The following is a 16,485-nucleotide window of genomic DNA, read 5'->3' as shown; positions in this document are numbered from 1 at the left end:
GCGCCACTGCACTCCAGCCTGGGCGACAGTGTGAGACTCTGTCTCAAAAGAAGGAAAAAAAAAAGGAATAGGGTAGAGCTACAAAAGCAAAGCACTGACCTATGGGGAGAGAGCCTCGGGGGAGGAAAAGAGCTGCTCTTCTCCTTACCACTCTCAGCATGCCTGGCCTTGTTCTTTTTTTTTGACTTTGTGCATGTATTACTTTAATAAAAATAAGAAGAAAGAATGCAGGTAATTAGCCAAGTTTAAGCATCAAAGCCTTTTTGTCTGACGTTAAGGATGAAAATTTAGGTCCTGAGAGGCATTTCACTGAGAAGACACAGGAAATAAAAAATGATTTTCAATGCAGAAGGATAAATGTTATAATGTAATAATCATCATATATACATAAATAAAAATAATTTAAGGGTGCAACTCTACCGAGACAGAAAGAGAGGCTAGACCTTAAAATCAAGGCCATTCATTTTTAAATGAATAAAGTTGTACTGCAAGGCAAATGGCAGGTTCAGACAAATGACAGGACATCATGCACAGAGCCATCACTCACCACGTCCTTCCTGTACAGCACCTCCAGGATGTGGCTGAGCAGCTGACAGCAGGCCTCCAGGTCCTCCTGTCTCTCCAGATGGTACTTGAGCTGATCGGTCATCATGGGAAGCAGGATCTCTCTGCAGTCTACATAGGACACAGGGTTGCCAGTCAGTGTGAAACCCACCAAAACACAACTATGTTTGCTATAAGCTTGTCTGCCCTTTCAAGCAGTTTGCATTTACATTGTGCAACACGTGAAACTGACATCTGGAGGGGGGTCAATTACTTGACTGTGAGAACGTCACGTCTGCTGTTATTGTAAATAATTCACACATAAACACACTTCCATGCATCTGTGTGTGTATCCCAGGTAAATAGATAATAATTTGCAAACACACAAGATACATATAAACACACACACTTACATCCCATTGTGTGCACATAAATGCAGACACAAACACACATGGGTTTTTTAATGAATTTTCTCTAACTATAAATTCACTAATTTACAACATTAAAAGAAATACTTCCTACAACACAAATTATTTGAATTGGCAGCTTTTTTCATCCATTCCAAGGTGAGTCAAAAAGTATGGTTTCCTTCTCCTGGGTAGAAGATGCCAATCTTGGAATGTGACAATTTAAGGCACACAGAGTCCTCACTGAGGAGGAACAGGAAATGGAAACCAGGGCAGAGGCCCCGCTACGGGAACCGTGGCTATAAAATTAAGGGATGCCATGGTGTAAGGATCAGAGGCAAAGCAGGTTTCAATTTCCATTTGTTCTTTCGACAGGAGCATAGGAAGGATGTTCAGAAAATAAAAGAGCAATAGGGAAACAGACACAAATACGATTAAAGGTGAAATGCAATTCCTAATTGTCTCTTCCAGTTGGGAAATCCAACTTAACTGGAGCATCATCCGCTCTCCAGCATGGACTACCTGTTTACAACACCAGTTCTGTGTTTTGACGCTAGTCCAGCCATTCTTGTTTCCTTTAAATGCAGAGCACATGAGGAGACAGCAGTGCTCTAAAACCTTAAATAGACTTAGCCGGTTTTCAGGATTTTATATTTTAAGACTTACAACATTAATGATACATTAAAACATGCTTTGCATTAATGTTTCTTTTATGTAAGAAAACTATAAGCATGCAACATTGGAATGGTTCTTCTGAGTACGCGGAGCACACTCAGAACTTTCCCACAAACTACACTACAGTGAAGGACTGGGGTGCAGGCAGAGAGAAACAAAGATTGAGAAGAAGCACAAACCCTTCTACTCCCCTGTCTCCAGTGGATCACATGTGGGCGGCCCCTGCCAAAGCCTTCCCCAGTTCCAATTTTTATTGATTTCCCAGGAAAGGACTGATAGCAACGCCATTTTTCCAAAAAGTTTTGTCCACTTAACATAGGAAAATGTGAATGTCCCTGCTGATTTCACAATGCCAGTAGTCAATACTTAGGCGGAAGTAATGCAGGCTGTGCTAAGTGTGCTAAGTGCTGCACATCTTCTGGAAAGAGGCCATGTCAGCCTCGAAGGCTGTGGTGTCTGGAATCCCTCAAGAGGTCAGTGAGGGAGAGCACAGTGCCAAGATGGGATGGGCTGGCCCTATAGGAGACTGCCCGAGTGTTAGAGCCACCTGAGAATAAAGCCAGTCCAAGAGAAATGAACAAGAAAATGACCTCAAGGGAGTGAATCCAGCCTGGAAACACTAATGCATAGGACCCACTATTTCCACAAATACCCCCAAATCTCAATGCCTTTCCTATAGAATCTACAAACTACATCCAGACTCTTGAGCTGCTGACCTTAACCACAACGCAGCATCCAGCGTAGGGTTTAACTCCAGATGCTCTAGTCCAGCTGGCTGAAATGCTTCCTCAGCCCATCCTTATCTGAGCCCAGCCCTGCCAGCACTCTTCCTCGTGGTGCCCACCGTGATATCTCCCAAATGAGTCCTCTTGCCCTTTGGCTGGAAACACATCACGCACTGTGCCAACCTCAACATGGGGAGAGCCCTGGGCCAACCCTGTCACTTGGTCATCCCTAGCACTGCCACCATTCTGGAAAACAAGCTGAATTTCCAAGAAACCTCAGAGGGAGTAGTTAGAACCACTAAGACCCCTGCAGGTAATGATAGTCCCTGACAATGTGACTAAGGAAAAAAATGACTACATAAGCTTAGAAGCCGACTTCCAAAGCAAGCTTAGCATAGACCAAAGAGAGGGAAAAGGTCTAATGGACCAGCCAGTACAGGTTGGAAGGAGGGTGTGTCCCTAAGTGATTCCAGAAAATCAGGGGAACATAGCACTGGGCTCAGAGACAGCAGAGCTGGCCCTATAGACTCTGGTACCCAGATGTCCTGGCCTAAATTCATCCCTCACTGCACCATTTATCCGTCATGCTGGGTAGGCAGTTGTGGCCTGTGCTGTTCTCAGAGCTAACTGAGTGTGCTGGTCTCATTTGTTAGAATTACTCTGGGGAGAAAGAAGAGGTGTCTGCCTGTTCACCTTTGGCTGGGAGATGCTATCACCCATCTTTGGTTACCTGGTGGGAACGTTCACCATCCACCCCACCTGGAGGACTGCGCTACCTTCACCTGTTTGCTATCCAGCCTCTCTTGAGGAGAAACAACAAAACTTTTAGAAATGTCACTGTCATTTTGTCCCATATAAAGACATTTCATTCACTAAGCCCCCAAGAAGATTTTTTTAAAAATTGTTATAACCATCCTGATAGACGAGAATCCAACTGCACCTCAGCCTTCATGACCCAGCCATCCATGGCCAGTCAAGATCAAGGGGGAAGGTGGGGCTATGTCTATTTTAACTGTCGGGACAAAATGAGATGATGCCTGAGGGAGGACTTTGTAAAAAGTCATCCAACATGCCTCAGTGAGAGGTCTCCCCCAGCACCATCAGCGTCAGGAAACTACACCCCTGACCCCAAAACAGAACCGGGTCACTGAGGAGGAGCAGGCTGGCAACCAGGCTTTCCCTAAAGGCCAAAGGTTACTCTGCCCATGCCAGGGATTTCAACCAGGCCTCCAGGCAGAGGGTCACACAGGCTGTGGCACCTTACAGTACCTTCTGTCACCTGGTCCATAGCAACCCATTCCAGACCCCGAAGAAAGTCAACTCCCCAGAGCCACTCAGAGAGGCTGGGAGGACCGAAGCCGAAGGCAGCAAAGCCAAGGAGTGCACCTCCCTGGTGACCTGTGATCGGCAGGCCTCAGCACAGTCCCTGGTGGACCCAGGTACAGGCAGGCCTCCAATGCCCCGTTATCGAAACATCTGAAATACTGATTGCTTTAATTATCTGTTCCTCCTTACTGGGATGCAATCTCCATAAAAGCAGAAGCCTTCTTATTTTCCTTAAATGGCATATCCAAGCACATAAACCAAGGCCTGATGACAGTGGTAGTATGAGTGTGTGTGTCTGGGATTAACTTGCAATTACATGCATGTGGTATCAAACTAAAGTCTGCAGTTAAAAGCAGGTCTACTGCTCCCAACCCTCAATAAATGGTAGCTGTTAATAGCAATAATACAAATATCATTATACAAAGTCAGCCTTTTCAACTAAAAATATACAAAGAAAACGAAAGCCATACAGCTGTGCTATCCAGTGCAGTAGCCACTCAGCTGCCTTCCCTAAAAGTGAAAACATAAATTTCTTAAAACCTCATGTTTTAAGGGGCTTCTCTTATTCTGTATTTCTGTCTACAGATAGTAGGTTTTTTCAAGAAGTGGTGGGAGTACACGTTTTAAGTAACAGTAAAACTCTAGAATTTTATCTTAAGATAGCAAATCAAGAGCACTGAGGAACATACACTACAAAGACAGAGGAACAGATAGACACACACACACACACACACACACACACACACACACACACACACACACACCCTACAATGACCTATTTTAAAGCATGAACAGCTGTCTCTGGCAGTCAAGGAAGCAGAATCTCCCATCTTCCTATGGACTTCACACCTAAATGTCCTGAACACTCTTCCCATGGACGAAATGTCATTTCCACGGGTTTGGCACTGATAGTCCCATTAGTTCCAAAGCAGATGGCCTGGGAACCCAACAAATAATCCACCAGGAGAAAAAAAAAAAAAGGAACGCGGGATCTTATATTTTAAAGAAAAACACATCATCTTTTGAAAACTCTGGAACAAATACTCGACCAGAAGTCCAGGAACCTGGGTCACTTTACGGGATTTGGGGAAAGCCTTTTAATCAGTTTACTCACACATATGAAGAAATAGTGCAATCCCCCCTCCTGGCTCTTTGCTTTGTATCTTGGGCAAGTTACTTAAAGTTACTGAAACTCTCTAGGTCTTAATTCTTCTTTTGTGCAAAATGGGGATGCTGTTGGTCATCTCCCAGATTGACCGTGAGAACTAAATGATACAATGCGTGTATTTAGCAAATATGAGCCTACAACAAATGGTGGTAACAGAAGGAATAGTATTATACAAAGTCAGCCTGTTCAACCAAAAGGACACAAAAGAAAACTAATACCTCAGAGCTGTGATATCCAGCCCAGAAACCTCTGAACATGTGAAATCTAATTAGTGCCATGGAGGAATGGAATTTTTAACATTATTTAATTGTCGTTAATATAAACTTAAATGTAAAAAGTGCTACTGGATTTACTTATTAGAAATCAATGTTTGAAACAACTGGGGTATGTGAATCTCATTTTTCAAAGGTAAATTATATTCAATGATGAAAATAAAGATCAAGTGTCTGGTGAAAGTTTCACATCCAGACTGAGATGTGCTGTACAGGTGTAAAATACTGGATTTCAGAGACTTCATATGAAAAAAAGAACGTAAAATATGTATCATTAATAATATTTAGAGAGAATTCATGTTGCAGTGATGTTTTAGACAAAATACATCGTTAAAATTAATTTCATCAATTGCCTCATTTTTTAAAATGTGGCAACTAGAATATTTTTAATTACATACATGGCTCACATTCTATTTCTGCTGGACAGGACAGTCTCAGAGTATGCTAGTAAGCAGATGTTAAAGACCTTGTATGTGACTTCTGATTGTTATGAACTGGCATTTATTGTAAGCAGAGTCACGGCCACAGCTCTCTCCTATCAGACACCCCATCACACATACATGACTCCAAGACTGCCAGTGCTTGTCAGTGCTGACTAAGGCTACGGTGACCTACGAGGAAGCTAGAATCAGCTAGCACAGCTGTCCTGGTTTCCTCTGCCACGCACAGAGCTATAAAGTAGCCAGGTGGGCCCAGGCTCCATGCAAATCGGCTGTGAGGATCACACCAGTCACCCTTTCACGGTCCTTCCCCAGTGTGATCCACAATGATTACAGATGGCAATAATTCAACATCTGTTCATCCTCAGTTGCAAGGGCCGAAGCCAGGATGATTAATGCTCTGGTAATGGGGACAGAGTAAAAAATATTAATCTTTATAAAAGGTATTCAACAAGCATTATCAGCTTATAAATGTCCAAGCAGAATATCCAACCATAACCCCATTACAGTTCTACATTAAAGCAAGATGCAAATACAAGAATGAATTTGTCCATTTAAAACATTCATTTTTATGAACACTGAGTAATGTACTTCTTAATTTTTAGTTTGGTCACATTAAATAAATGATCCATAAAGTGCATTTAATAACCCTGTGAGTGTGACATAGAACTGAGATCCAGAATAACACTTTTCATGAGAATTAAACAGTAAGAACCATATACATGGGGGGTGTTTGCTATTCATCTTGTATAGTCAATTGTCTTATTTTCCAACCATCTAAGAATCCTGGACCCACATGTTTCAACACGTCCAGGTGCTTTTCTCCCTCCATTCAAGTCTTCAAACAACAGAAATACAGAAGACGGTGCCGACACTGTAAGGAATCACAGAGCCAACTACTTAGCTCCACATTTCACAGATGTGGGAACTGGGAGCTGAGTGAAGGGACCTTCAGGATTGCACCCCTATGCACCATCAGAGTCCGAATTATTAGATGTCTGATTCCTCAGCTGGAGCTCCGCAGGGTAAAGGATCCGTGCAGGAACACATGTGTGTAAACCTGTATGATTCAGGCATTTTTACATAACAGATGCAAAGCAAATTTTTCAAGAATCATTTTAACCTAACAAGTCATGAAAGTTAGCAGTACCAGAGGATAAATGAACATCGAGTTACCCTTGGTAAGTCACTTTTACTTTTCCTTTCTGTGCATTAGTTTCCTAGCCTGTACAATGGAGTAAACACAAAAGGCCTGTGCAGTGTTTCTATTCCAAGCTGCCGGGCAGTACCTTTTAAGTGTTCTGATTGGAACAGGGCCACTGGGCAGAGGGCTGAAAATGTCAGAAATGTGGTAATCTGCAATTCACCCTTGAGGTGTTCAGTATCATGGAATTTGAAATGAAAAGGTGACAGAGCACGCAAAAGGGTGTTGGAAATTGGAAGGAGGCGGCACAGTAGCACGTGGACTGTTGAACATTAGAAAAAAGAAATTTGTCAAAGATATGTTTTCTGGACATTGGCACAAGGCTTTGTAAAAAAGCGAGCCATCCTTTAAAGGAAGGCAGTGAGGGAGCAGATATTTTATATCTTTTACTTTGGAAAACTGAAGATTAAACTTCCATGACTCTGCTAGTAACAAGCTGTCAGAAGAAATGAAAGAAGAGCCAATGGAGAAAAATCACAAATGAGTCCCATTTATTAGTAGATGAAAAAATCAGCAAGATGCAAGAAAAATGCCAGAGAACACCATGTGGGAAGAACTGGTCAGGCAGGAAGTCTATTCTCTGGGTGGATGGGAGTACATCAAGGATGTGGCTTGTGTTAAGTTCAGAAAGAATTTACAGGGCTATCAGTCTGCAGGCAGGATCTCACCACGTGGAAGATGAGAAAACCAAGAGAGAATATACAGCGCTGTGGAATGGTGGGTATTTTTTAAACCAGGAGAATAACGGTAGCAAAAAATATAGGTCTTGGCCCATGTGGTCCTGTACAAACTCCCCTCCTGGTTGCTCTGACAATAAAATACATATGTTAAAACCCTATATTGTGCTGTAGTTCCTCTTAGGGAAAGGACTGTGCACCCAGAGAGGAGTTTATGCCCAAGAAAAGATGGAGGTCCTGAAGCAGAACCTAGGAGACTGCAGGCTGACCTGGGGTTCTTCCCACTGTCCCAGGCTAGTTACTGTAGACAACATATTATGCAGTTACAGAAACCAGCTCCCAGGATCTAGAAGAAATCATGGAGTAAGGAGACTCAGGGACTTGCTTTTCTGGTGCCCAGTGTGCACATGACTAAATACAGGACAACTGACACAGTCTCTTCTCAGATTGTTCTTGTTGCTTTCAACATCCAGCAACAGGAACAGAAGCCCACCCAGAAGTGACAGCAGAACTCAACAGACAATGATAAAGTTTACACCAACTCCACCATAAAGAACTGTTGGCACCACCAATTTGATCACAGATAAAAGTCCCCACACAGAAAGAAGAGAAAAACTATTAAAACTCCATTAACATATGAGCACAACACCGTATACTTTATACATTTAATTTATTTGTATGTTTATTTATTCACTTGTTTGTATTTTGTCTTGTTCCATATGGCATTTGAAGTAAATTCAGTTTTCAGAATGCGTTACTCATATGGTGGGTTTGAAACAGTTTAAGAAAAGAGTGGGCTGATGGATTTGTAAGAAGCCACCTCCTCGATCAGCACCACGGCGGTGGACAGCTCCCTGCCAGGCTTCTTGCTGAACTCTGGTGTCCTTATCTGAGCACTGAGATAATCACTCTTTTTCAATTCTACATTTTTAAGTAGATGACTCTGAAGACTCTCAAAGGAAGCAAACTAGCTAACCAATGGTCCCGAGCACATGGCAGACATTCAATGAATTATGATGGAATTGAAATGGATACAATTAAAAAACCTGAAATTGAGTTCACCCTCCTACATTCAATAAGTCATTTCTAAAATCCTGCAGTGTTTTAACAAATGGTCTTTTCAAAAACATATATAATGAAAGATAATGATATACAGAATGAGGGATGAAAAAGGTGCAGTACTACAGATAAAAAGTTTTATCGAGGCATGAAAAAAACAGAAGAGAAAATGATGTTTACATTCCACCATTATTTAAAAGAATCAGTTTTCGGGATTCACAGCTGGTACCGTTCATTAGAAGTCATCAGCACAACTATCTAATTAAAGTACTGCAGAATGCTATATGAGTGGTACATTAAGTGACTGTGGCAAAATTGATCCCAACCCCAATTGTTCCTTCTGCGCAACATCTACCAAGTTAACAAAACGACTGCAGAGTAGCTCCGGGTTTAAGATCCCTTTCGATATAGCAAAATATACTTCTATTTTCCACAACAGCAAAGCTCAAGATATTTTATTTTGTTTTATTAATCAAAAATGCTTTTATCAAAAAACATTAAGAAGGTATATTATGGGTTTGTTTTAAACATGCAGCTTTTCTATAATTTAAGGCATAATAAGTTGACTAATGGGGTAATTTTTTGAGATATAAATTTCTATCATGGATCAAATCACAATGATAATAGTGTAGAAATCTGACTTCAATATTTCCTAATAGCTAGTCCCAATAGGTGTCTGGGACTTTGCCCTCAGATTTCAAAGGGCTGCTGTAACTAATGTTTCCACCATTAAAAAGGAGAATTTTACTTTGCTTGATAACTACAAGAATCATTCACCTTGAAAATAATAAGGAAAATCATTTAAACTCACCAGGCCTACACTTTCAAGAAGCTCTGTATTGCTCAAAAATGGAAGCAAATGAAGTTTGAAAAGACTCATGAACACTGTCTACAAGGAGCCTGTTCGCTATAGTGAAGGGAGGAGCCCCAGGAGGGCCAAGGTATGAGCGAATGGCCTCTTTCCCATTCCTACTCACTGCCCGAGTCCACCCACCAGGAAAACAACCAGCAGGCAAACAGAAAACTACACAGGGTACCAAAGAATCGCCGACTTACAGAAAAGCAGCCTATCTAGAGTATTCAACTATCTGCAAGACTAAAAACGGGTAGTCTTACCACTAAACTTTACTCTCCAAATCTCACACTCCCATCCAAAACAAACTGAGTGAGGACAAAATGATAACGACACAGTAAGCTCCAAAGAAAACCTGTCCATTGCTTTGGCCACTATAGAAACGGGAATATGGAAAAATTACATCTTGAAAGGCAAAGAAGCGACCCAGTGTTCATTGAAACAAGCTTCCCAAAGCTGTCAGGTTCAGAAGGGGGCCAGTGTCAGATTCAGAAAGGGGCCAGGGGGTGAGAGAACATGTTCCAGGAGGACTCTCACCTCCAGTCAAAGGCTTCTTACAAGTATGGCCAATGCGCTTTACTAACTTAAAACGTAATGTTAGCTCAGGTTGCTTCATTTTATTCCAATTTCTGTAACATTAATGCTACACATTTTTGTGAGCATAAATCCTAAACGTCAGTGTTCCAGTGTTTAATTACACGAAAACGTTTCATTTCTATACGATTTAAGCTTTAATTCTCACAGTTTTTGTCAGCTATATGAGCACCAATATAATCACATGGAAACAAAGCTACAAATGCACAAATGATGAAGCTTTGACCTTTGCTTCTCTTTGTATCTATCTTGCTTTGAAAATCTGCTCACTCCACACCACAGATTATATGCAAGAGTCATCTTTTGGTGAAGCACACAATCTATTAACCAATTTTCAAGTAGTCAAGTCACATGGCGAGACAAAGCTTAAAACCATCACAGCCCATTGACTCTCACGCACACTGCCCATTCACTGACTTTCATGCACAGCATGCTAACGTGTTACAGGCCCTCCACCTCGGCAGAGGGGCAGGGGTGGGAACATCCAAGGTGGATGCCTCACCAGCATGGGGACCAGCTCCTCTGCACAGCCTCTTCTTAGGAACACTGTTGTGCCCTCTGTATTACCACCATACATTTAAAACGACACAAAAGGAATGTTGTGATGGCAGAGATTTGCCTCAAAATATCTGGGGGATGGGCATATAGATAAAAAAGATGGATCGGCTAGGCGTGGTGACTCAAGCCTGTAATCCCAGCACTTTGGGAGGCCGAGGAGGGTGGATCACAAGGTCAAGAGATCAAGACCATCTGGCCAACATGGTGAAATCCCGTCTCCACTAAAAATACAAAAATTAACTGGATGTAGTGGTACGTGCCTGTAGTCCCAGCTACTAAGGAGGCTGAGGCAGGAGAATCGCTTGAACCCGGGAAGTAAAGGTTGCAGTGAGCCGAGTTCGCGTCACTGCACTCCAGCCTGGCAACAGAGTGAGACTCCATCTCAAAAAAAAAAAAAAAAAAAAAGATGGATCATGAGTTGATAATTTGTAGAGCTGAGTGATGAGTATACTGCCTTATGCTCTTCTTTCTTCTTTATACTTGAAATTTTCCATAGTTTTAGCAAAAAGGTATCTTGAATGCATAGATCTGAACTCCACCACCCTCCTTTTTCCAGAAAACAGAGGATTAGATCAAATGAAAATAGAAGAGCATCTTGATTTTATAAAACGCTCAGAGAAGACTCTTCACACCTCAAGTCTCTCACTTTTCTCCCTCTCCCTTTTCTCCTGATGTTACTCCTCCCCTAAGACCTCTCCTTTCTCCCCTATGATCAATTCATTCAAAGCCAAGACAAGGAAAGACTGCCAATTTCCCCATATGAACCCAAACCTTCACCTCCCTTCAATCAAGTCAACTACACATGTGTAAAGCCAGTCCTGCTGCTTTCTCTGTACTGCCTCCTGGTTAGGAATACCCCTAAGCATTTCATCTATTCAATAAATATCCACTGCAGGCATGATGAGGCCAGGCATGCACTAGGTACCAGCAGAAGAGCAAAATCTAGATGAACAAGGCCCAGCTTGGAAAGCTCTCATCCTATGGAGGGCCCACAAACAAGCAAGTAAGAAATACAATGATTCTACATGGGGAGTGTGGCATGAGGAGCCATGAGGTAGCATGTAGGGGGGTATTTTAAGCAGGGTCCTCTTGGAAGAAATACTCAGTGATGGTTAATTTTAAATGCCAAATGACTGCACCATGGATGCCCAGAGGGCTGGCTGAACATTATTTCTGAGTGTGTCTGTAAGGATGTTTCCAGCAGAAATTAGCATTGGGATTGGCAGACTGAGTTAAGCACATCCACCCTGCAGAGTGTGGGTGACCATCATCTAATCCTTTAGGGCCTGGATAGAACAGAAGGGCAGAGGAAAGCTGAACTTTCTTCTGTGAGCAAATGGCTGCAGTGACACAGCCCTGGTGTCCTCATTCAGGCCAGTCCCACACGGGCTGGATCACACACAGCTATCTTGCTTTGACAAGCCCAAAGATGTGTCTCCTGTGAAGCCCAACAAACTCAGCTGGATACATCTACAGTTTCCATGTTCTCCAAGAGAGAGAAATGGGGGAAACAAGGCCAGAAACAACCAAGGCACTGTAAGGCCTGGCCTGCTGGGACCTAGACCTGGCAACGAAAGGCTTTTCTGCAGAGGAACAACACCAGCTTCAGAATTCACTGCCAGCCTCTTGCAAACAGATCCACTTGTCATTATATCAGAGGGAGATAAAAAGAAAGGTTTTAGTGCAAAGCAACCAGTGCGCCTCTTTTAGTGAGTAAGGCAACACACAAGCTAAGAAGCAAAGACTTGGGAATCCCACTTCACCCAGGGAGCCCCCACGAAGGAACCCGGAGGACACACACAGTGACGCATTCTGACCACATCCTCCAGAGGATCTTTACTAAGGGCAAGTGCATTCAGTGGCATATGCAGCTAAATCCAGTTATACTAAGTTCTAGAAATCTGAACACAAGGAGAGTTCATTTGACTGATTCCACTGGGATCAGGAAACAGGACAAAAACAACGACATTTGTACAAATTAACAAGAAACAGAAAAAAAAAAAAAAAGCATGAAAATCAGATCCAACATGTCTCATCAGAAAACGGCTTGGCTTTAAATTCTTATACCAAGGGTGGCACAGAATATTTTGCAAAAGTTATGACATCTTTTGTAAGAATGGACCAACTGGAAGATTTCTGGTGATAAATCTTTCTTGACCAGGAGATTAAGATGTCTGTTGGCTGCTTTGAACAAGCAGAGAGCTTGCGGATGAGAAAAACTGAGGTTGTTTTAAGAAAAACACTTAAAACTCAAAGGCAGTAAACAGGACCATTTTCACATTGGCCAAAGCATTCTGAAATGCTTCTAGGCAACCACGAAGCATTTAGAAGTACATTTGAGCTGCCAATTATGGCTTAGACAACTTCTACTGATGGGGCAATTCTGGAGCTGCTTGTAAGACATGAAGCTTCAGGCTAATTTTGGTTCATTTAGCCCACAATAATTTGGGATTCATATATTTCATACAATCTCATTTACTACGCTGGATACAACTTGCTTATACTAAGATCAAAATCCTAACTCCATACTTAAAAAGATGATAGTAAGTTAATTACTTCAAAATATTATATTACCTGGTAATTCCATATTAAACAAAGCTAAGTATTTATTCATATCCTGCATACTTTCAAAAGAGGACCTCAGGCTGTCTAAGATAAAAGGCTTAGAGAACAAGAATGAAACAGAAATGGAGCATAGTACAGAGGGGGAGAAACAATTACAAACACCTAAGCTAACAAAATCATTGAATATAAACAGTAAGTTTCCTTCAAGCTTTCTACGAGCTAAAACAAATGAGCAAGCTTTAATAGAGAAAAAATATCTGGGGTCAGGCTCGGTGGCTCACACCTGTAATCCCAGCACTTTGGGAAGCTGAGGTGGGTGGATCACTTGAGGTCGGGAGCTTGAGACCAGCCTGACCAATATGGTGAAACCTCATCACTACTAGAACTACAGAAATTAGCTAGGCATGGTGGCGGATGCCTATAATCCCAGCTACTCAGGAGGCTGAGGCAGCAGAATCATTTGAACCTGGGAGGTGGAGCTTGCAGTGAGCCAAGATCATGCCATTGCACTCTAGCCTGGGCATCAGTGCGAGACTACATCTCAAATGGAAAAAAAAAAAAAATCTAATTGAATCTTTTATGGTTTACATTCTTATTCAAAGAAACTAAGTAACATACAGAACAAAGTTTTGCAACAGAAATTTTTAAATATATGTAAATATATCCTGAAGAAGATCTTTGTTAAATCAACACTCAAGAAAAATCAAGCACAATTCATCAACAATTTACTGACAATTGTTCTCCATGGACAGTTGACACTTATTGACAGCTGTTAATTTGATGAAGATACTGATGATGGTAGTGCTGGTGACAGAGTATGTCTCTTTCTGTGTCTTGGCATTGAATGGTTAGGAGACAGGGCACTAGTAACTCACCTAATAAGAACCAGATATAAAATTTTCAGGGGATTTTACTTGCTGTGTTATAAAGCTTATTCACTGTAGGAGGAAATCCTGAAGCAGGGTCCCTGGCCATCACCTCTATCATCAGCCTTTCCTTAAGTCCCCTAGAGTCCCCAAGTTTTGGAAGACACCTGGTGAGTGGGCAATTCAGTCTCCAGTGAGAAACTGAAACATGGACAGTCAGGAATAATGGCTGAAGGGAGAGTCATGTGCTTTGAGTCCCAGACAATGGTGAGAACTGACTTTCTTTTATGACAGTAAGAAATGGCTTCTGACTCAGAGAGAGGTCTACATGGAGGGGCTGCAGAAAGCCCCCCACTTCTTGGTTTGATGTGTTTTTTTCTAGGGAAGAACACTCCCACCTAAATGAAGTCAACATTTTCTTTCAATATGGGCCTTAGCAATAAGTGTACACTCTGGTGCATTTTGTAAGGTTTAGCCAAGAAAGAAGATTAAAATTCACATCCCAGAAGGCACAAAGGACCAAGCCATGCACAGAGTGCGTTCCAAACCCAGCCAGTAACTTAACAGGGACATCTCGAGTCTGGGATCCGTGAAAGCACAGGGGAACTGAAAACAACACCAAGAATGAGGACAATGGAAAATGAATGGAGCAGCCAAACGCCGGTGAAAAAAGGAATCAAATAAATCCAGGCGTCTCAGTCAGAATGTCACTCAACAGACTTCACGTCTGCCTCCAATGAATGAGGAAGCTTGTGGAATTATGCAGAGGTTTTCAGCTTTCAATAAAACTGCTTGACAAGGGTAAAATATTAATTCCATCTGCCAAATAGAAAGAAAATGATTAACAAAAAGGGCAAGGAGATAACATGGGGAAATGTAAGGTGTTCTGCAGGATAAATGAGTTGAAGAATCATTAAAGTTCTTATTACTTTGAGTAGTATTTGAAGAAATGCTGTCAAAGAATGCAAAGTTCAGAATAAGATGAAACCATTACTTTCAGATTTAAAGAAAACTTGAATTCTTTTCCTTGCAATCATCACAATGGAGCGAAGTGATTGCCTCCCCGGGACAGACAATCACATATCTTAAAGGCTACAATGTATGCTGATTACCCTAGGACTTTGGTGTATACCTAAATTACAAACTAGGAGCTTTTGCCTTCATTTCTCAATGATCTATCACCTGCACTACATGTCAATTACCCTTCTCTTGTAAGGGCTAAATCTTCCTGTCTTGTAATACAGCAGTTTTAATTGGTTGCAACCTCCACTCCTTTTGTCAAGAGGAGGCAATTCAGAGGGTCAATGTCTTCAGAAAATAAATAACAGGACAAGTGAATAATTCTTGGGGTTCCACTCACCATGCTGTGTGAAGAGGTCACTGTGGACGATTTCAATCAGGCAGTAGAGTTTCTGGATGGTCAGCAAGCCCATGGGAACATTGAGGATGAATTCAGTAAACATTTTGCTGTGAGGAAAAACACAAGGGAAATAATTTTGAGACACACAGCAAAAGGATCCAATGCCGTTACAATACTGAGATATAAGGTCATCATACGGTCATTAATGTCACCAGTATGTTCAACACGGCCCCTCATGCACTATGGGGTCAATAACTCATTCCAGGAAATGATGTTTTGAAAGTGTTCGTTTTCACTTCACAACCACTAACATGCCTATAATCCAAAAGACAGACAATAACAAGTGTTGGTAAAGACATAAGGAAATGAGAACAGTCACACCAAGCTGCTGGGAAGGTAACACAGTGCAGCCACTTTGGAAAACAGTGTGGCATTTCCTCCAAATGTTAAACATAGTCACCATATGGCTCAGCAATTCCACTTCCAGGCATATACCACTCACCCCACTCCCAAAAAATTGAAACCTTGGTTCCCCCTACCATTTTTTCGTTGATTCCAGTTGGCTTTGTTCATTACACTCAAAAAGTAAAAACAATCCAGAAGACCATCAGCTGATGAATGGATGAACAAAATGCAGTATATCCACACAATTCATCTCCAAAAAGAAGGAAGCACTGATGCAAAAACATGGAGAAATCTTGAAAACGTTATGCTAAGTACATGAAGCCAGTACAGAGGCCACAAGTTGTACGATTCCAGCTCTATAAAAAGGCCAGAAAAGACAAATGTGTAGATACAGAAAATAGATTAAGGGTTACCTGGGACTGGCTAGGAAGGAAAAACGAGCAGAAATGGACACCGGGATCTTGCCAGGGTTATAAAAATGTTCTAAAATTGGACCCTGGTGATTGTTGCACATCTTCGTAAATACACTAAAAACCACTGAACTGAACCGTCTACAACAGGTAACTTTATAGTTTGTAAATAATATCTCAATTTTTTTTTAAATATACTTTTACATTTGGACACAGGAAGGGGAACATCACACACCGGGGCCTATTGTAGGGAGGGGGGAGGAGGGAGGGATAGCATTAGGAGATATATCTAATGTAAATGACGAGTTAATGGGTGCAGCAAACCAACATGGCACATGTATACATATGTAACAAACCTGCACATTGTGCACATGTACC

General features: G+C 41.8%; 1 protein-coding gene across 1 annotated transcript in view; it reads right to left on the bottom strand.

Annotated features, from left to right (window-relative positions):
• The window catches only part of DOCK1 (dedicator of cytokinesis 1), a 545,861-nt gene that overhangs the window by 351,966 nt on the left and 177,410 nt on the right, over window positions 1-16,485 (bottom strand). Inside the window, exons 31-32 of the mRNA XM_011967590.1 lie at window positions 15,293-15,399; window positions 548-675 (exon numbers count right to left, since the gene is read on the bottom strand). Coding sequence (XP_011822980.1) covers window positions 548-675; window positions 15,293-15,399 — 235 coding nt within the window. The remainder of the gene's footprint in view (window positions 1-547; window positions 676-15,292; window positions 15,400-16,485) is intronic.

The sequence above is a fragment of the Mandrillus leucophaeus genome, unplaced genomic scaffold (genome assembly GCF_000951045.1).
Source record: "Mandrillus leucophaeus isolate KB7577 unplaced genomic scaffold, Mleu.le_1.0 Scaffold801, whole genome shotgun sequence".
In the NCBI taxonomy this organism is placed as follows: domain Eukaryota; kingdom Metazoa; phylum Chordata; class Mammalia; order Primates; family Cercopithecidae; genus Mandrillus; species Mandrillus leucophaeus.
This window is presented reverse-complemented; position numbering and strand designations above follow the sequence as displayed.